This window comes from Cydia splendana, chromosome 12, assembly GCF_910591565.1.
Source record: "Cydia splendana chromosome 12, ilCydSple1.2, whole genome shotgun sequence".
Taxonomy (NCBI): Eukaryota; Metazoa; Arthropoda; class Insecta; order Lepidoptera; family Tortricidae; genus Cydia; species Cydia splendana.
Genome location: NC_085971.1, coordinates 12,513,646 through 12,536,700, shown reverse-complemented (window position 1 = coordinate 12,536,700; position 23,055 = coordinate 12,513,646). Strand labels below are relative to the sequence as shown.

The following is a 23,055-nucleotide window of genomic DNA, read 5'->3' as shown; positions in this document are numbered from 1 at the left end:
TAAATCAGCACAATTAGACATCGAAGCCGGGACAGCGCGCCGACGCATCAACCTATTATTTATGTCATAACTGACAGCGACGTGGGAACACCGTGAACACTTTGTTAATTGCTCGCTAATTATATCCACTCTAATATTTGGTAACAGACGAGATGTTAATAATTAGAAGCGACGCAGTTCCTGCTTCCTTCCAGATAATTAAGCTATTACGTAACAATTAATTATTATAGTTAGAGAGCAAGTGAGGCATACGCGATATGTCTAACCGAGTCCACTGGTTCATAAACAACTGCACCTGACCAACCACTTTCGCGATCCGGGACCGGCTTTTAGCAAAAATTTGATCAGTGAAAGTCGAGTCGTGAGCCCGAAGGGAGCACTCGATTAATGTAATCGACTCTCCTTCTCTAATAGATAAATCAACTACTTAAAAGCTCAACAAAGAGAGATTTCGCAAAACAGACATGAGCAATCGATGACGATTTTTCGTTAAGTCAATGCCGTGATGAATCACAAGTTGGTAAAACACGTTGTGAAATCACTAGATCGATTATTACCTATTCGAGATATTGTGCAGTAACCAAAAGGTCGTTACAATATATCGATTAAACTTTATTATTAATATCTTAATAGTCGAGCATGTTGTTCGTAAGAAACTCCGAGGTAGAACTCGCTCGGCACCGGGGCACCGGGCGTCTCTGAGCAATCAGCCGAGCTAACGAGCTTCGATAACTCTCAGCTAGTTCGAAAAAGAACCTCTTTTTATATCTGAATAACCTACTACTGATTCTTAAATCACATTTTCATATAATATTGCCTTTTTTGTGCTGATTCAACTTAGCCGCTCCAAGGAAATAAAATGTAGGCATTTTATCACGCACTTTAAAACACTGTTTATTTATTAAGTAATTTTTTCCCGTTTTTAGCGTTTCCCATACATTAAAAGTCCATATAAGCACCGAAGACACGTACCGCCGCAAGCCGGCCGCGGCAGATACGAGTATGGCGTCAATTTGCAGTAATGCGTCCGCAGGTTCGAGTTACTTTTTACGCGAGGTCGTTGAACCGCTCTAAACCGATGCAAGTCAATGTACTATGTCGGGAAATATATCGCCTACTGACCTTTATTGCGATTACATGAGCCTGCCGTGCAGGTGACCTCGTGCTTGATCCGACTGATCTTGTTTTGGTTGTACAAGTGTGCCATATAGTGACAAATTAAATACACATCTGCGAGCAATGTTACTTGCAGAACACCCGTTCTATCCAGATAGGAAAAGTTTTGGAATGGCGACCACGTACCGGAAACAATCTTGTGAAGGCTGTGGGAGTTCTCTGATGAGGGTGGGAAAGGACTGATTACGGTTCGTTAGGAAAATAAAGTTATCTAACAAATAACTATTTGGACGACAGCGACATGATGATGAAACATACAAAAAGGCACAAAATAGGTAAAAGTTCAAGCAACACAAGTACCTGATAAATCTCACATAATAATCTCAAAAACAATACAAAGCCTTTAACATGTTTTTCTCCGACAAAGACTATAATAATGAAGGGGCTAAAACAGGAACATCCTTGTCCCTAATGTTATTTATAAAATAAAATAAATTATGAGGCGGAAATCTCACGCGTATCTCGACAGGGGTAGTGTCGGACCGACCTCAACTTATCAGTGACTGCAACCCGCCTTCGGTTGGTCACTTAGGCAAAGGATTCTTGTCCTTTTTCCTACACCAAAGTGTGAAAAGGACGGTTAAATTCACGGCACTTACTTAAAGGTGGAGTAATTGCTACAAGGAAGGAGAAGCTGTTGTCGCCTCACTGCGGTCGATAACGATATCGCCTCGCTTCCACTCGACTCGGCAGATAAAACGATTTCTCATGTCGAACTCATCTTTTCACTCAAGGAACATTGCCTCCTCAGGCGATTCTTCTGAGAGATTTGTTACTGAAACTTGGCTGATTGTAACTAGTTAGGAACGAAGTTTTAGTTTGTTATTCCGTTCTTGTAATTAAATTGGCCCACTAAAGTCCGCATTAAGCATTCAAGGCCCATACTGAAAGGTCCTTCCTTTTTCAATAAAAGAAAAGACAAATTTTGCTCAGTAATGGCCTTTATCGTTACTGGAGTTATTTTAAAACATTTTGTTCAATAGACTTTGTTTCCTCATCTTTTCCTTTAGGTAACAATTGTAACAAAGCGCGAGGCGAAACTCATTTTCTAAACTATGCTCAAGAACGTAATTTATAATCGAATATCGTAATTAAGGCTCTATCTACCCTTAATCCGTGTCACTGGGTTAAAGAAATAAATTATATTTCTTGACGGGTGTGGTTATACTAACAGCCAATTAGGTTTCATGCTTAATTAATGTCAAACAAAGGAACACATTCGCTAGACGCGGACGCACATAAAACGCGTGTGACCGAGTTACCTACAAAATTCGCACCGTGTCGTTACCGTTTAGTCTCAGAGAATGGTAGAAATCGCAATATTTATTGCTTTTATATCCTGTACCAGATATAAGTAATGTCGCCGTCTGCCGAGATTGATAAATGATGACTGCCTGTATCTAGCGTCGTCGCTAGCGTATCGCTAGAATATTAGCTCTACTTTTAGCTGGCTCTATATTTCTATCAATTGATTATAAGTTATAGGTAAGTATTGCCTGCACGGATGATATCATTAAAATTTTAAATTCATACTAAAATGCACTTTATTGTATTAAACTATTCTATATAAATACATTGCATGAAGAGAAAAGCAAAACTTTTGCTAGCGAAATATTATGAAGCTATATACTTAATCATCTTACCCCAATTCATAATTCCACAGCTCTGTATATGACGCGCTTCAAACCAATTAATAAAACCTCAGTCAGTCAACTTTAAATTGGATCATAAACTGGTTCCGCCTGCATCCGCGAGCCGTTTTCGACAGGGAGATGTACGATTCAATTTAATAGTGACTGGACCCTCCAATTCGACTCACATTCATGAATATTTTTCGCATCCAATTAAACTTGGCGCTAAACCTAATTGAATTTTAACCAGTGTCGAGTGAGAAGTTATTTAGATCCAATCCAATTGATTAGTTGAACTTGCAATTGCATTTATGGTTTAGAATTCAGGATATGTATGAGTCGATCCGTGTCAAACGGTAGCTCTCGACTTCGGATGATTCTCATTCTGTCACGCAACTTGCATTAATGGACTTAATTAACGTATGTACATTGGTAATTGCGGCCAGTATTGCCGTAACATAATGAGAATAAGGCATAAGATTATACGCTTTAGAAAGCTGTTAAGGTCTTTGATAGTCAAGGCGATGGACTTGTGCACTCGCCTCTTAGAAAACCCGTTTAAACTGGTGCGAATGGAACTTTAAAAGCTTGTTTTTAGGTTCAGATTTGATAATCACAATTAGCATGTGAGGGATTCGCTGGCAGCATGACGAGCGAGTTGATAACGTCGTTTTAACGAACATTTGCGCTAGTTTCTCGACCTGGCGTGCTTTATCGCGGCAAGCTTGGCCGGCCTGGCTATCTACCATCTATTCTTCTCAGAGTTGGTACTTAAGTGAGATTCACTTGGACGATGATTCACACATGACCGATCAGGTTTCATGGAGCTTTAATAAAAGCTTAAGCGCGCTTGAAATAAACCGGCTGATTATTCTGAATTGTCCCGCGCCAAAGTCCAATTATGTGCTTTCAGCTCTCAATGCAAAACAGTTAAATTTAACGCTCTCTCTGACATTGACAGCGCTGGCCTAGCCATTTCGCAAAATGCCGCATTGTACGAAAATTGAGTCCATATTTCCCAAACTGTAATCAGTAGAATTGAGTTGCGCATGAAATTAAAAGGTTAACGAGGTTGGAAATGGTAGAGGGTAGGAGCTGCCGATGCGTAGGTACAGGGCCGTATTTTGAATATAAATAAGAGTACAAATAGGTATTTGAACCTGTAGATTTATACCTTTATATTATACTGCTTACAGCATAATTTTTTTAATCATCTTATCTCGAATAAGATTTGTGTATGAATTCCGTGATCGTGATCAGTTTCAATCTTTCCGTATTCGAGGGTCAATATGCCATTAATGTCTGGGTGATACGATTGGTATTCCGACTACAAAATCTATCCTTCTGCCTGTCTACTTGACTCGGGTGTATTTGTCGCTTGTCACCGAAGGCTGCTCTGAGACCTTGCCGAGCCGATGGATGCATCACCCGTCACCCCCAAAGATGGCACTTAGGCACTGAGTAAATGCGGCCCTGCCAGCGTCGTGCCGGAGATGTCCTCACGGCGCGGGCGCCGCTCGGCCTCGTTGCCGCCGCCTTATAAGGCCCTCGCGGCCAACAAGCTACGACCCGACTTGCGACAGTCTTGCAGGACAAACAACACTTAACTACCCATTACTAGTCCTTACACCTTTGCAATAAAGCTTACGAATGGTCAACTGTGGCATTTTACCAGCCCTAAATTATTCGCGTTCATGTGAGCATTTCGTTGTATTTAAATGTCATGGATATGTTCATTTTAATTTCACACCTAATTAAGCAGATTCAAAGGCGCCGCGTTAATGTTATACAAATTCCAACTTTTCAAAGCTCACTCAAGTGGAATTCCACATGTTTTGACAGTTTGAACCATCGCAAATCGCTTGAGATGGTCGCCATTTTACAAAATTACCTTATCTTTTCTACATTACCTACCTATTAAGTACCGTAAAATGGGGTGAGTTGGTGAAATTTGACTTTCAAACCTCGATAAAATTTTATTTTTACATGTGAAAACTGAATGGTGTATATAATAAGTGGTTCGGACATTTGTATTTTAGTTTGTATTTTATTTTGGGTAGTTCCATTTCATAACTTTGACGATAAAGAGGAAACCCCACCTCACCCCATAGTGCCTCGTATTTGGGGTGACAGGGTTTTTCATACAAAGGTGATTTTGGAAGATTGTTGGATCGATTTTTTTTATTATGAATATTACTATAGATTTATTTTAAATTGGAATACATTATTTTTGTAGCAGTAGCCAAAATACAGAGGCAAAAATAATGAATGCTGTTGTAAATCATATCTCGTGGAAATATTATACCTATTAAATTATTCAATCGATCCTAAAATGGAACAACATATTGATAGATTTAAAATAAAAGTCTTGTTTGGAACTCGGACGCATCAAGATAAACGGCATCTATTCTAAAAACAAAACTCGATTTAGAAATTGCGTTTAACGAAAAACGGAGCCATCATGAATCTTCGCCAAAAATGCAGTCAATTTCCAAACTAGGGCGAACAATAGTCCTTGAGAGCTGCAGTCGATGGTTATTATGTAGCCAAATATGGGCCGGGGGCATTCTTGAAGGCAGCAAAGGACGCCGACGGGGACGAGCCGCAAGAAGCCCAATCTTTAGCAGAGGTTATTTAAGGACCGGGAGTTCTTCGAAATCACGCACGCGATGCCCGTAGTAGGCGTAATTTGGGGCATTCAGGCTTATTTGTTGAGATCCGACGTCGCGCCGTGGCATGGGAATGCTATCGCCGGTATGGCATGATGTACATTGTGCGGATTGCTTGTCCGCACTCTGATACGCGCGCATTCTTCGTCTGGCGACACGGCGTCGTTGCTAGCGAGAACGTAATTATCATACTCGTAAATGCCTGTGCTACGCCGGCATTTGTTTTTATTTTTAGTTCTAGTACGTTACATGACATGAGCAACCGTAAAAACAAAATGTAAATTTATTACCTTTCGATAATCAAAAACGGTACCACACTTATCCCCTTATCGCGTAATCAGTATCGATAAAGCGAACCATACAAAGTGCGATACGATCCGAGAGATAGGCTTGTAATACCGTGTCATGTACGTAGAAATTTATTCGATAAATGTGCATCTTGATTGCAACCGCTATAACAATAATGATATAAAATGTCGCTAGTTTAACGGTACATTTCCACATAGTCCTTTGATATTGTATTTATATCAAGGTATCTAATGAAAAATATAGTATCTATTAATGTTTTTCTTCGTATTTTATATGATCCATGATAACATAAACGCCAATATTTCCAGATAGTAGTTATTATTTACCTATCATTCTTAATTGTATGTTAAAAAGCACTAATATGCTATGCCCTGACCACAATAATAGAGAAAATAGCCATATTTGCCGCACTGATTGCTTTAAAGTAATGGACAGTAGTATGTATGCTACAAGTAGTGCCAGGCATTGTTAACTCACACTTCACTAGCCCAGCCGACGTAGGCAACAGCCAACGGTCCATTATCGTAATAGGGCCACGCTAAGATGCAGACAATGTAGCTGATAACGCTATAACCTCGGGATAGCCTGGTTAGCAATATTCCCCATTACACTTATGTATTCCTTGTCTACGGTATCTGGACACTTTGATAAGCGTACACTGTGCAGCGGCATAGTGTTAAAGGCCGGCTGACGAAGAAGGAAAGGTAATGTTTTCCGACAATTAACAGACCGTTATAATTATTTATTTAAGTAAACGGATTTGACTCCTTAGAGTCCTTAGACCGTCTATAATGGTAGGTAAATTATACCAATGTTGTCAAATTCTCTAATGCGCTTGTGAAAGTATAATGTCTCAGCTCTTATGTGATTAACATATTGGTGAATTAACGGGAGAGGAAAACCGAGGAAAAGGTGGATGGACTGTGTGAGAGATGATATGAAACGAACGCAAGTGAATGATGAGATGACGGGCGAGAAAGAGGTATGGAAGAAAAAGACATGCTGCGCCGACCCCAAATGAATGAGATAAGGGCAAGCGAATGATGATGATATTGGTGACATAGTGTCTGTGATTGGTGAAGTATTTTTTAATAAGTATCTATAATTTTTTGTAGTCTCGTTGTCTCGTAACTATAAGGGTATCTAAGTAGTTAACAATTGTTATCTGACAACATATTTATTTTATTTGCGCAATAAATCATACTTGTATTATATTTATAAATTTTACTTAGGTACCTATACAATACAAGTTCTGTAAGTAGATGTAACGGTACTGACTTCAAGCAACTTCAAGCAAATTAAAAAAAAACTTTTAATTATGTTGTGAGCGGCAAACTCATTATTTTAAATAAACAAGAGCACTTTCCGTCCAAGTACTCTAAACAAAATATATTCTTTACTGGACTTAAACCATTTATTTTCATGGAAAACTTTAGTTATTGTCTTTGTTATGCTCACGACTTTGCAGTTGACTCGTTTCTTCATAAACGAGAGTCATTGCGGTTTTAGCGAGTGCTGTTCTCGCCTCGGTCTCTAGAATTTTACGAAAATAAACACTGACACTGGTTAAAAATAAAACCTAACTTCGGGAGTTTCTTGGTATTTAAATAGTTAACTAGAACACATAGACGGTTATTGTCATTTTACATTAAAATTATATCAAGAGTCGGTAATTCGTAACTACGAGGAGTTTAATCAACGATCATACCCTTAATTGTCTATACTTAAATGGTTTTTTTTTCAAAGAAGGACTTTTTTAAAGGTAGTTATGGTGTAGGTAGGTACGTATTAGTCAACACATAATAAAATAGTGTCTGACTATATTAGGCTATTTAGATTTTCCTAGTTGCCAAATAAAAGTAGTAACAGCAAGTACAACTAATTACGAAAAACTTCGTGGCAGGATGTCTTCCTACGCAGGAGTTCATTGACCCCATCCAGGTTATGTTTAAATCAATAGCGGAGTATAACTTTCGCACGCGCTTATCTTGTCCTTGCGTTTGATCGAAATGGAATCTTCTGTCATTAGCGGGAAGGCTGTTATTCGCTTAATAAAGTTGTGTTAGATACTGGTATGGTGTGTGATAGCATGAGCATCAAGACTTGGAACCTGTAATAAAAGCTAATGGAGTGAAGAGTGCGCAAAGAGGTGCCGTTCCGCTGACTGACGACATGGCGCGTCCCTAGACAAATATTGTCATTACTGGAGCTTCATCGTCTACGAACCAGTATAGATGTAACTGTTAGATCTTTAAGGATTATATGTAATCACAGATCATACTTACACTGGTTTTCTTGGTTAGCTGTGAGAATAAGGGCCGTATTCGGCCGATTAATTCGCGCGCTGATATAATACCATCATTATTCACCGGGGTTGGTACAGTCGACTCTAGATTTAGAATGATGATTAGTAGATTGCGAAGGGTGCTGTAAACGCATAATACCCAGAAATAAATTATTCCTTGCCAACCTAAGCGTTAATTTAGGCCTTATTTTATTTTTTAGCAGTTTCATTAAATTTTCTTTGGTAAAATAACAAACATTTTCTTAGTAAATACTGAAGGTACCTATACTTAGAGCAACACGGAAGGGAGGCGGCATTCGCACTATTTCCCCTCTGCCGAGGTACAAGATTAGCGCGTCAATCTAATCTAGCGCGGGTAATAAAACTAGTTGCACTTGGATTTTTCACTAGACCGAGTCCAGACGCGCGCGTGAATACTGCTGCACAAAAATGCCTGTTTGCTCGGTTTTTTGTTATAAAAAGAGGTCGGGGACATCAAATTTACAAAAAGAAAGTGTTACATTTCACATGTAATATTTTTTTACATATCATACGTTTAATTACATTCAAACACAATTATTATATTTTAGTCTCATGTAATTGTTGGATTTATCGATTTTGCTTGCTCAGTACAAATTGCGGATCGGTCGAGCGACAAATCCGACTTCTCATCTCTCAGAATACAATAACATACCTACTTCGACGAAAATGTGTTAGCTAGTGTGCGTGTTGTGACACTTATCACTCGTCCGTACACAAAAAGAGATCGAGGTTTGCAAGATTTGTCTTTGACGTGTGTCATTTTCTATGTATTTGTGTCGTCATTACAGATTGGATTTTGTATGTAAGTGTGTGAGAAGTGCGACTGTGTGCACCTTTCCCCCCGCGAAAAATGGCAGAAAGATTTGTCTTGGGCCCCTCCCTTCCATTGTGTCGGAAGCCGGTGTTGCTCGAAGTACCTATATAAGTAAGCAAAGACATAATGTTATATTAATTAGTCATTAGTGTGAATGGAATAAATCGCTAAATGGGGTTGGCCGGTCGAAGTATTTTCCAAATGGTGCCAGCATAGCTTGCCCTGTCATTCCCTACAATTGGTTCAAATTCTTGTTTCTTTTTTCAATATGATGGCCTGGGTGCCAGCCCTTTAAGCCAAATCTCATAGAACAAAACTAAAGAAAGGGGCAAGCTATGATGCCGCCATTTATGCAAACCTTAGACAGTTGCCATGGTCTAATAAAACATGGTCTTCCATTCCCAGAGTGACACGCGATTACGTCACAATAACATTGCCACTTTATTTCAACATAACATGTTACATGGGTACATTATACCTATGGTTAATAAGTTAAAATATTTCTTTATAATTTTATAATTTTCATTTATATGTATTTTAGCTTAAATTTTACAATAACACGTCATTTTTAATTACTCGTTAGCAATATCTTCTGATTCACGAAAGAAATTTCAGACTTTCGGGTAATTCTGTTTATACTACTGGCAACACAGGATAGCGCTGTGGACATTTGACAATTCGGATCTAGATAACTTCATGCCCTGACCGTCATCCTTGTCGAACGCGTGTTAATTGTTATTTCCTTCTCGCTCAGTGTCAGCAGTCGCAGTGTTTTCCAAACTTTTCACGTCGTAAGCTTGGTAATTAATGTGTAACTGTGAATTAGTTTTTTAAACGTTTGTCTTGTATAGATAAATAAAGTTTAATTTAATACATTAGATTTGTTTTATTTTACTATGTTTCTACATGAATAACTTAAAATTAATGCCGTTAAAATAATTTTCACCGTTGGTTAAAATTCTCCCACATTTCAAAGTTTGAGAACCTGTAAACAGCATGATGACGTAGGCGCGTGTCAGTTAGGTCATACGCGAATCTCGGAATGGAGTACCAGGCGGAGTATATTATTATACCATGGACAGTTGCCATCCCCATTCCATCCCAAGGCACAATTTGGAACGTCGCGAATAACGACGTATGACTATGACGTGATGATATTAATGACGCACCTACATAAAATACATCATCGTAACCTGTGACACATTGATTATTTATTTACCTGTTATGACGACCAAGTAATTTAATTGCCCTTGCAAATAACATTTGACATTGACATCTTTTTCTGACCGTACTGACAAACAAGGAAGTGTAATGGTCTATTGCAGCGGTCGGCAACCTTTTAGCAGCCAAGGGCCACACAGCAGTTAACGAAGTGGACGCGGGCCGCACTTTGTTAATATTTATGACATTATCAGACACTGTCATTTGTCAATAAAATAGCCAGGGAGGCTCGGGGGCCGCAAGTGAGAGGTTCGGGCCGCGGGTTGCCGACCGCTGGTCTACTGGATGTATGTCTAGTTTTAGAAATGCTCTGCACCCTTAACTATTCGCTTGGCTTTTTTAACCGACTTCAATTTCATAGAAGGAGGAGGTTCTGTATTCGGTTGTGGCTATAATCTTTTTTTTTTTCTATGTACGTTCACCGATTACTCCGACATCCGTAGTCCGATTTGAGTAATTCTTTTTTTGTTTGAAAGGAGCTACTTACCTCCGAGTTGGTCCTATTTTAATTTGGTACTGTTCTGATGATGGGATCCATGAGGAATTGAGGGAACTCCTCAGTTTTTAAAGGCACATGCATGGTGTTTTGGGCGTTTTCTTAAGCAACTCGAGCATTTTCTACCGAAAACCACCAATTTGATGAAGTAGACCTGATGATGATGATTATTTTGATGATAATGATGATGATTTCTTTAAATGTAAGTATGTTCAGCGATTACTCCGGCAACTGTGATCCAATTTGAGTAATCCTTTTTTTGTTTGGAAGAAGTTACCTCCAAAATGTTTCCGTATTATTTTTGGTTCTGGTCTGATGATGGAATCCATGTGGAATTGAGGGAACTCCTCAATTTTTAAAGGCGCGTATTGACTTGGCTTGGCACCGACTTCAAACATATCAGTTGGTAACGCATAGACATAAAAAAGGATAATATTTTATTTCATCCTTTTTGAAGTCGGTTTTTTTTTTTTGTAAAAAGTTTTTATTTGACATGTGAAGAGTCATTATTTAGGGTTATCTGAGTTATAGGATATTTAAACCGATCGGGGGGCTTAAGTAATATGACGATCGTACATCGATAAACGCCGATCGAAAAGAAAAACGTACAGGGGGCCGATTTTTGAATTTCGACCGCTCGATTTCGAGTATTTCGTTCAATAATATCTCCACTACTAGGCATTTAAATTCTACTAATAGAATTGAAATCGAGTGGTCAATACCACTAGATTCCAAATTTCGATCGCTCGCATTTCAAAAATTAGCATTTCGCCGTTTTCCACCGATTCTCGAGTGACGAAATCGAGAGATCGAAATTCAAAAATCGGCCCCCAGTAATCCCAACAGATGCCAAGAAAAGTCACGTGATTTTTTCCATACATTTTTTCACTTTCGATTGGCGTATTCTATCAACTATTGTCACTTGGCTAGGAAATCAGGTAAATTAAGCTGAACCTAACTATGAAGCACACGCACTTGTACAAATTATATCATTACTTCAAATACTTCACAATACTATCACCTAAGCATAGTCTATTTCTAGCCACGTATTTTAGTCTGACTATACTTAAACCTAAAAAGATAAGCGCCACTTCGCAGAAGTCGTGAGTCAGAGCCTAGCGATGTGCAGCCAGTCAGCCATAGACAATGCCATAGTGAACACTGCCATTATCTACAGAGGTGCGGTTGAAGTGTGAATGAGGACACCTAATTAGTGAAGGTCCATTTTAAACTCCTCCAATAAGTATTACACTTCTTAGTGATGTGCTTACCATTTTTTTAGTGAAAAGATTGAAAAGTAAAAAATTATAATGAAATTTATTACTTATAATATAATAAGTGTTATAAAATGAATATAAAACTAAAATTAACTACAATTAAAATAACTAAGGCAAAAAAATTAAAAAATTCCTATCTTGCGCCCTTGGTAGGGTGCCCATCACGCAGGCAGCGTTCTCGAGCCGGATTGCTATGGCCAATCTTTGCGAGAGAAAGCTGCCTGCGCGAGGGTCACCTGGGTTCCGTCACACAGGCGCGTTTTCCGGGCGGGGCGTGAGCGTTTTATATGTAAAAGCGGCGCGCCCCGCTCACGCGCCGCCCGCAAAACGCGCCTGTGTGACGGAGCCTCTTGGCGTTTGCTGAGCGCCTTGTGGAGCCCCCGCGCCCCCAAAGCCAAAAGCGCAGGCCTCGATGCCAAAGGCTACAAACTCGTAGAAAAGTAAATATGAAAAGTTACGATTTGTTTGACCTTTTGACTTTAGTGTCACAAAATAGCTCTACGTTCTCTAGTGTTTATATCACTAGTTGGTAAAACGTACACTAATGTCCTAATGCTGGACGCTATCCTAATAATTGCCACCTTCAATCTTAATTCAAATCAATAGAGATGACAAAAGCGCTATCCACTATTGGAATTAGGCTGTAAAACAGTAGGACGTTTATCTTAATTATTTCATCTTCAGGGGTCGGCAACGATTTCCTTTCGTTACAATTGTGACCTAAGTTTGCGCCACTTGAATGCCAATGGTACTTGAATATTCCATTAGCCACAAAATGCGGGGTATGTTTTGGGTATGTCCAGCATTGACTGCGCAACTCTAAGCAACCCTGATAACTGAATTTCCGTCATATATTCATATATTCTAACTATACGAGCAGCTAGGAATGTTTTACCTCAGTAAAAACGTTCTACGTTAGTACATAATTAATTAATTAGACATCGAACGGAAATATTTGTCCTCAATCGCGTTCATATTTTAGCGGTAGACATTTAAACACCTATAAGATTACACATAGGATCTAAAAGACCCTTAACAGCATATAAAAACATCGTCGCGACATTAGCTGTTAGTAATTTGCACTCGCGTGTAACTTTAAAATAACCTAGACGGCAGATGGGGCGTCACATATGTCGCCTGTGACCCGTTCGCCCGTTCCGATGTGTTGCTGCCATCCGCCTAGATTAGAACTTCAGTGTGTCAATGGCGCCGCCGTTGCATCTTCCTGCGTTGAAGTTTTCGAGACAGTTGGAGACAACGATGTCAATATTTGAAACATCAATTTTAAGTTGTTAGGGTTTTGACATTGGAAATGTCTTTTCGTTCGCTCCAGTATACGGTCCGATTTCACGAAAAAGTGCGATCCCCTTATATCTCGGAAAGTTGTGAAGATATGATATTAAAAAATAGGCTCAAAAGACGCATAATCACGAGAGCTGTAAGGTGCAAAAATAATTATTCGAGAAAGTCAAAAACAAAAAAAGTTATGGTCGAAATAGTGAAAATAAAATTAAATTTTTTCCGAATTTTTGATTTTTTTGCTCGATAATTTGGAAACGAAGAATGATATCAAAAATTTGAGAAAAACGGCTCTGGACAATTTAGTCAGCTACAATTTGAGCCTAAAACAAAGACGATCGGGTTAAGGGTTTGCCCTGTAGCTTAACCTTAAAATAGTCAAAAAGTCAGAACGACATTTTTCACAGGACATTTATGACTTCATGTTTCGCAGAGTTCGTTATCGGTGTTTGTTGTGAATTATCGGGATTATGACGGCAGAATAACACTTGCACTGCGTGGGCTTTCAAAATCGCTGCAGATTTTTCTTGATCTAACTCTATCTATCCTGTTTGAGACGGGCGTAGATAACGCACTATTCGACAATCTATGCATTCTTGTGGTGGTGGAAATAGAAATAGAGACAGAGACAGAGACAGAGGCAGAGGCAGAGGCAGAGGCAGAGGCAGAGGCAGAGGCAGAGGCAGAGGCAGAGGGAGAGGGAGAGGCAGAGGGAGAGGGAGAGGGAGAGGGAGAGGGAGAGGGAGAGGGAGAGGGAGAGGGAGAGGGAGAGGGAGAGGGAGAGGGAGAGGGAGAGGGAGAGGGAGAGGGAGAGGGAGAGGGAGAGGGAGAGGGAGAGGGAGAGGGAGAGGGAGAGGGAGAGGGAGAGGGAGAGGGAGAGGGAGAGGGAGAGGGAGAGGGAGAGGGAGAGGGAGAGGGAGAGGGAGAGGGAGAGGGAGAGGGAGAGGGAGAGGGAGAGGGAGAGGGAGAGGGAGAGGGAGAGGGAGAGGGAGAGGGAGAGGGAGAGGGAGAGGGAGAGGGAGAGGGAGAGGGAGAGGGAGAGGGAGAGGGAGAGGGAGAGGGAGAGGGAGAGGGAGAGGGAGAGGGAGAGGGAGAGGGAGAGGGAGAGGGAGAGGGAGAGGGAGAGGGAGAGGGAGAGGGAGAGGGAGAGGGAGAGGGAGAGGGAGAGGGAGAGGGAGAGGGAGAGGGAGAGGGAGAGGGAGAGGGAGAGGGAGAGGGAGAGGGAGAGGGAGAGGGAGAGGGAGAGGGAGAGGGAGAGGGAGAGGGAGAGGGAGAGGGAGAGGGAGAGGGAGAGGGAGAGGGAGAGGGAGAGGGAGAGGGAGAGGGAGAGGGAGAGGGAGAGGGAGAGGGAGAGGGAGAGGGAGAGGGAGAGGGAGAGGGAGAGGGAGAGGGAGAGGGAGAGGGAGAGGGAGAGGGAGAGGGAGAGGGAGAGGGAGAGGGAGAGGGAGAGGGAGAGGGAGAGGGAGAGGGAGAGGGAGAGGGAGAGGGAGAGGGAGAGGGAGAGGGAGAGGGAGAGGGAGAGGGAGAGGGAGAGGGAGAGACACAAAATAAAAACTTATACAGAGAAACATAAAAAAGCATGTTGCTGGCGGCTGCTAGCAGATAGCTGATGCTGAACCTTGGCAGTACCTAGTGGAGCTCGGGTTTAATACAACATAAACACACGCTGTTTTGGTCATCGGACTCGTCTCGATGAGCACTTAGGAGAGTAGTACCCAAGATAGAGCTGATGCTGAACCCTGGTTGTACCTAGCGGAACTCAGGTTTGGTGCAACATAGGCACACGCTGTTTTGGACACCCGATTCGTCATGATGAGCATTACCCAAGATAGCTGATGCTGAACCCTGGTAGTACCTATTGGAACTCAGGTTTGGTGCAACATAGACAAACGCTGTTATGGTCATCTCTCGTCGCGTCAAACTGCTGTCAAGAAAATTTCATATCTTGCAGCAAATGGGCCGCTGCCGCTCACCACTTCTCGAGTTGACTACGGATTTGCCGTGTAATAATTTTCTTGTACTTTGAACATTAATATATCCTGCTTATTCATCCAAAAATGAAATATGTACCTATACTTATGCGCCACGGCGACAATTATTCAAACTTGGATACGCGTGTGGAAATTTTGCAATTTGTTTTTCACATGCGTTATGTCCAGGATACTTGTGTTAGTCTAAGAATAAAATAATTATCATTCAACGTTGTAGTTTTATTTTGTAACTTTTTCCTTATCCAGACTTTCTCGTCGCTCAGCGACAATATTTTTTCGAATTCCGTAGATTCATTTCCAATGTGCTCGATAGTCGTGTGAGGCACGAAATCTGTGAATTTTTTTATTAGGTATATTTTATTTTTTATACAAAACATTTACCCTCCTCCAATTTAAATCTCGGGCAGAGGTGTAGGGTTAGAGCCGGTGTAGCTTCATAAGCGCATTGTAATATGCCTACTTAATTTTACTATTTTAATCTTTAAATGCGATAAAATTATTATGCAAATATTTTAACTAACTACACCTACTTAAATAAAATGGAGAATTTTGATTATCTTTTTTTAATTTTAGCGTTATGAATTATGATTATCTTTTTGTAAAACAATACAAAAATGCAAAACCATCCAATGTGCCGAAAACATAGTGATATAGCTGTTTTATGAATGAATGTAAATGTACGCAGCAGGTACCCAATTGATTTCACATGAGAACTACCTACTTAATACTTAATCACCGGACAACCAATTTGACGCGTTTGACCGCTGTCTGCAGGGTGCTAAAAATAAAGGCCAGTGCCAATGATTGCCCAAATAGGATCAGATTTAAGCCGGAAACACTGCCGACACGCGACTGCATTGTAGGATTGTGGTTTCATTGCGTTTTAATAGTTTTTTTAACACACTAGCATGCTTTGGGTCGGTTTCGTCAACAATAACAAGCCTGGCAGAATCGTAGATTGTTTAATTGTGTAGGTATGTGATTTTGGCACTACTGTAAGGTCATGTGGAGTTAATTAACTATGTAATTGTAATTACAAAGTCAGCTACCTAACCGCAGGCATGTAGATTCAAAATTAAACTACACAGTGCAAATGATGAACTCTACGTTTTGTTGCTCATAACGAGTTAATCAAAATTCACATGGTTTGGCTAATTTTAATAGGGATTCGATACAGAATTTAATGTGATGCGAAATTGTGAACTGTACATGTACTGTAAATGTACGTATATCGTATATGTCTAAAATTCTCTGAGGTCGAATTACTGTCGGAAGAGATCGCTTATAAGCTATAATACCGCCTTTTGTTTAACGCTTTTTAATTATATTTAATTAACATGGTTGTTAATTATTTTTGGGAATTATATAAAGAGTAGAGTAGTTATTCGATTGATTGGTTGATTAATGTCAACAAGAGTAGCAGTAAGTTAAAAAATATTGAAAAGATTAGGCAGGTACTAATAACTAATAAAAAATAACATCAGAAAACTTTAAAGTTAAGTAGTCAAATACAGGTAAGTTAAACCCAGCATGTTTATTTTGTTAAGCAATATTTACGTAGAATGTTAGTAATGTTACGATACACAATTTATCACGGCCAAAACTGTAGGAACTATTATAATGGTTACGGATTATTACGTTGACGTTTACGTAATCGACGATAAAGCGAGACCGATTTGTCGGCATTAAGCATGACGGGAGACAACGAGAACATTTGTCAGGTTATAAATGGTGCTGTGATTGACGCGTTATGGCGCGATAAAACGCAAATGCTGACATGATAATTATCGAAATTACTTACAAATATTATATAGTAGGTAGTGTAGAGTCAATGCCAATATCTTTTGCTATTATCGGGTATATCATTACACTTTATAAAACAAAGTCCCCCGCCGCGTGTCTGTTTGTTTGTATGTATGTTCACGACAAACTCAAAAACTATTGAACGGATTTTCATGCGGTTTTCACCTATCAATAGAGTGACAATATTCACTTTTACACATTTAGGAAGGTTTAGTTAAGATTTTGTGTAACCCGCGCGAAGCCGGGGCGGGTCGCTAGTCTTCACTATAATTATATTCATGTCCATATCTATAATCCATAATAAGCTTAATCCGTCTCATGATCAATTGATAAAACACTGATTTTAATGTAGATACTTAAGTCGCATTCTTTGCGACATTATTTCTTTGTTAAATACCTAGCCTAGGTGTCTCCAATTTTATGCCTTTCAGTCACATTTAAGATATGACTGATATTGTTGCAAACTTGTTCACTACAATCACGTACCGGAATTTAAGCCAAATATAAACGCGGAAACAGTGTACAAGTGAAGGAAATAGCGGGAACCTTGCACCCGCTGGTTGGTGGATCAATAGAGCCTTGAACTTACCGCGCCGAACCGAACCGAGCGACTATAAATACAGCCTAGCATTGAAACCTTTCATATCTGATACCAGATGTAAGTCTGTGAGGTGTCGATTTTAGTATATGTATGCGAATGTTTCTATGTACTTAAACGTCTATTACAATTAATAATTTGTAGCGCCTATGAACATGAACAGACGCTGATTGGGTGTTGATGCGCAACTTGAATTTTGTGATCATTATCCTTACAGGCTAATCACAGTAACAGGTAGGTATCTACAATTTTTGTGTCCTGAAAACGATTATTAGGTTAGTAGTCTCACGAAAGCAAAAGCAACCTTATACTTAAGGCAGACCAATTTAAAGTAAAGTTTGTGTTAGTATAATATTGTTGTGTTAAATAATATAACGATCAAGAGGCTGCAGTTCAAAACGATAGCCAGACCAGGTCCGCTCCACGCTGGACACCAAACTGCACGTCGCACAATATGACGCCAATGACACAGATGGCGAGACACCATCAGGGAGAAGCTAATCCAACGGGAACTTCACGACCCTCAGTAATGAGGAATACGACGCGAGGAGGAGAATACAATATTTATCGAAATTTATACCACAGTTCGCAAGAAACTCAGCGTGTAGTCATCGGGCAAACTGTGTCCATGGGCATTGGGCATAACCTTAAGGGTTGATGCACCTTCACCTTGGCGTAGGTAGCTGTCAATTATATGTACACCAAGGGGTTAGCGGATCCAAAGTAAACCCTTACCTTCATTGTATTGTATAGCCGCTGATGCCCCATCTAATCTTATACTAATATATCCATACAAACCGTAAACAATTTCGTGACATAACATACCTAGTCCACAAACGGCCTTATTGCTTCAATGCGAATCATTAACTGGCCATAGGTGAGCCTTATGTCTTAGCCAGAAGGCTTACATCAGTGGACGATAGTATATGATATCGCACTAGCTACGATACATTGCTAAGTTCCAGAGCTGATTAATGTTCAAAGTGGGTTACAGTCTCAGCCTCTCAGGCACGTAGGTACAACGTACATAAGGTATTCAAGATATTCAATCATAACACTGAAGCGCAGCAAACTAGGTCGCTTGGTGCATTTAATCAATAATATCGTGATAAGGACGATCGATATGGTAACACTAACAGAGTACCTAACTTTATCATCGGTGCTAGAAATGCAGCTTTAATATGGCCCCTCCATATTGTTCAGGAATTACAGGGTCATAAAATGTTTATCATACGTAATGATACCAATTTGATTACAAAGTTCGAAGTTCAAAGCGTTAATTTGTTCAACATATGTAGATGGTAGATTACAGGATGTTAAGTAGGTACTTATATAAATATTCCAGTGTCACTATGTCGTGCCTATAAATTCAGTTGATATCATAATGTCTATCATAGACAAAAAATAATATTAATAATCAAAACATTCTTATTCTTCTTATTCAAACAGAGTTATTTCTTGCAACAAAAATCCATATAAATTTTATTGATGCTGAAATTGAAATATTAAAAATAATTCTAATTAGAAAACTCATGCGATTGTTTACCGTATTTTTTTGCAATAAATTACGAATTCATACTAGTTAGTCAAGTACTTATATAATATATGGGGCATTATCTATGAAAAGTATTGAAAAGGGACAGCGTCGCGCGGCATTGTATTTATATCGGAGCGTCGTTAATAATGATGGCGTAAGTGCCATCGACAATAAGGTCCCTTTTCATAGATAACGTCACATATTCGTACCTAGGAACTTGTTTGCATGCACACCCATTATTTTGATCTATAGGTATTAAGATTTCTCATCAATCTACTATATTTCTTAAGTCCTACCTATATTTATATGTAATACGTAATACTAATAAGTTATATAACAATAGTTAGGTAAAATATTTTAATTATGCAAATAGTTTAAGATACGCTATTGATTACGATAATTTCTCGAACTCTCCGATAAGAAGTTGAACAAGCGTGATCATGTTTGTTGCGCTGTATATATTCGATATTGTATCGGTATCCTTATCACTTATCATTTTCTGATATTACTAATTGTTACTTGAAATTTTATGACGTTATACTGGTATTTTATTGACAGTGGACTATCACTGAGGTTGGATATTGCAGGTTATGGGCCCGGAAACAACGTAAAAGTATAATATATACAAGGAAAGAGGGCTAATCTAATTTTAGAGGTTTTTAATTAGTTTTCAATATCAGTTACAGTACAAGTTAGTCCAGCGTGAATACATATTACATTTAATAATCCTAAATAAAATCAGTAATAATCGGCTTTAGGTTTTACGTCATCTACATTTTTTAATAGTTAAATTTTTAAGCGTATGTACTTAGTTACTTAATACATAAGTATGTACCTACTAAGTAGTAGGAGTAGGTTAAGCGATATATGTATACTACGAGTAGGTATACTCACAGACAGATGATCTCTACAACTAATGTTTAAGCTCATAACAACATTATCTGGTAAGTTACTGCTTAGATAACCATAATGGTGGGTAATTCCCTTGTTAAACTATTAATAGATAGTTAACCAGGAGTAGAATGCTATATTTAACACTGTTTTGGTTAATAGCAAGTAGGTGTCTTTATCTTAAATGTAAAAAAGTCCGAAGAGCTGATTATAGCCGGGATAAATTGGTCGTGGTTGGAAAAGTGAAAGAAGAAAGACCCAAGTCATGATACTCAACAATGAGGGACTGACAAAGAAGCGAACAAAAGTTATTTTTTACTTTACGCGCGTTTTTAGTTTCTATATTAAATGTGACAAAAGTATACCTATAATAGTGAAGAAAGTAATGTAGCCATGTGCAATTTTCTAAACCACTTTGATCGCGAGTGCCGGCATGTAGTAAACGTAGGAAAAGTCGTGGGAAAAGCTAGTTAAAAATAACATCGTTATCTGCGACCACTCCGCCCACTATCGACGATAACAGCGAGGACACAGGTGTTGACACCTAGCTTGGTTTAAAATAATATATGACACGTATGTTATGTACCTTGTGACTTATTTGTAATTTGGAAATTTTCTTATATTTTTAAAGTAAATAACTTCGCTATTTTCCGAAAAATAGTTTGTGTTATACTTACCTACTAAGGTTTTATTTTTATCGACAAATCAAGAAAAAAATTACAAATTTGTCCAAATGATTTTGATTTTGATTATCCTAAAACGTATGAAAAAAGTCCTTAGTTATATCAGTGTTGTCGAGCTAATCGGGCCAAGTATTAAGTATGTATAAGTAGGTAGGTACCTACTTATACATACTTAATACTTGGCCCGATTAGCGATTAGATAGGTATCTAGTTAATAAAACCCCAAATTATTAAACATGGTGCTTAGGTAAGCTCAATTGGAATCACTTGTTTAATTTATAAACAAGGGTAGTTTTTACCTTTAAAGTTAATTCCAGGTGTATAGTGATGTAGCATGTAATACTCTACTTATACTTACCCATAAACAAGTACTCGATGTAAAAAAGCTTGAAGATCGCGATCACTTGTTTGATCTTCTTCAGGGAGCATACCCGTCGTCGGCGACGCTCGGAAACTCGGGAAAGACGGAAAAGCAACTCACCTGCGTGGGGAGCACAGTCTCCCGGCCTAGGGGTATCGACATTTTGCTAGCGGCGCCGCCGGCCGCGCCCCGGCGCCCGCGCGCGCCGCACCATCCACCGACCAGGCGCTCCGGGCACGCGCCCTCTCCGCCCGCCCGCCACAAACAAGAAAAACACTTTTCCGAAAAATTTTCACCACTCAAAAATTCTCAAGCATCAAATCCACTCGTAATCCTTGTAAATCCATTCAATATAAAGTTAGAAAACGGAAGCACTGTTGTGTATAATAATCGAAAATTTCGAACGGTGTGTATAAAAATGCGCGACGCAGTCGTGAAAGCGCCCGCTCCGATAGGCGGTAGCGTACGACTGACGCGGTGAGCCGCGCGCAGCTCTACCCCACGCACGTTGCCCGGCTCGAGACACAGCCTCCCTGACGTTCGGTTCGCACCCTGGTCACATGGACACGTGCGGAGTCGGCACGCGCGTGTATACATGCGCACTGGCCCATAGTGTTTCTCATTCATTACACGGGTCAACTCACGGAGCACACCTGAGCAAATATTATGGAATCCGACGACAATAGGCGCGTTGTGCTCGTAACAATTATTATCGACGAACGAACTCATTATGGCACGCTTCAGAGGAATTTCGTTAAACGTTCATTAGTTTCCTTGCACTGCGTTTTATTGCAAAATAAAACTGAAATGAGCTCAGATTTTCTAGCAAACTTCATTAAATGAAAGTATAAGTACCAAGAAATTATTTCTCGCAGAATTTCCAAGATGTTTTCTTCAGTTTTGTATTAAGCAGTTTCGTTTAAAATTTTTATAAATATTTTGATTTGTATTTTTAAGTAGGTAGTTACACTACCTAAGTACTTAAAGTGGCCTCGGCCACTATAAACGGCTTGGTCACTTTTTTTGGTAAACCTACTTATATTTATTTCAGTTTATAAACATTCAGTGAATTATCTTTTGCGATTGTATACTTGTATAGAAAATCTGGTTTTAGCATTAAGTCAATAATGAATGAAGCCGTTAAACTCATTAAACTTTTATCGTATCATTTATTAGCAAGTAAGGCAGGTAGGCTAATTAATTTGAGTTAATTCCTAAGCCGACAGGCTTAACAGGATTCGAATGCGAAAACCGGGTAGGTACCTAGTTTATTTTCTTTATTGGTTTGTATTATGCATTTTATCCCAGTACGTAGGTATATATACCAGACGGTGCATAAAACTAATTAATACAATAAAATAAATAGTTATTGATATAGGATGTAAGTTATCTAAGTATCGGAAACTACCACAAGTAGGTAAGTATTACCTATATATGTATCACGACTCGCGCATTCTCACGGAACACAAATAAGCATAAAAAACATTTTTTCTTATCTTCATTAAATGATTAATGGTTCCAAGTGCTGGTAAGTTCCGTACTAGGTTCCTGTACCTACTTCCACTATTTTCTATTACCCGTAGGTATGGTTATTTTTACTATTTTCTAACTTTTCTCGTATTTGCAAAAAAAGTAGTGTTTAACTCGGGTGAAAATACCTTGGCAGGTGGGTGCCTTTCATCCCTTGGTTAACAATCTATTGTTTGTTTGTATTTATAGTGAACGTAGTCGAATCTAAACAGATTAAGTATACATGATGTTAATGAATGAACGAGGGTGCAAGGAGTGCGTGGGCGCAAGGCTGCAGGCTCATTCGGTAGCGCGCCCACTTTTCCTCTCGGCTACATTCACCGGTCCAGATTACGTCACCTGCCTTGCTAGTGGGCAGTAGACTATGTTCATTAATGAATTCATTTGAGAACAATCTAGGTATTGGTTTGTGCGAAATGCGTTGAGTTCGCTCTTCCGTGAAA

The 23,055-nt window shown here is 39.4% G+C and overlaps 1 protein-coding gene across 2 annotated transcripts in view; it reads right to left on the bottom strand.

Annotated features, from left to right (window-relative positions):
* Positions 1-23,055, bottom strand: part of LOC134795521 (breast cancer anti-estrogen resistance protein 1) — a 118,156-nt gene that overhangs the window by 89,662 nt on the left and 5,439 nt on the right. The window contains exon 1 of one of the 2 annotated variants that reach the window (XM_063767404.1): positions 21,203-21,645. The exons of the other annotated variant lie outside the window; for it this stretch is intronic. Within the exon in view, the coding sequence (XP_063623474.1) occupies positions 21,203-21,244 (42 nt within the window). The 5' untranslated portion in view covers positions 21,245-21,645. Of the gene's footprint in view, positions 1-21,202; positions 21,646-23,055 lie in introns of those variants that run through there. 2 annotated transcript variants of the gene reach the window in all.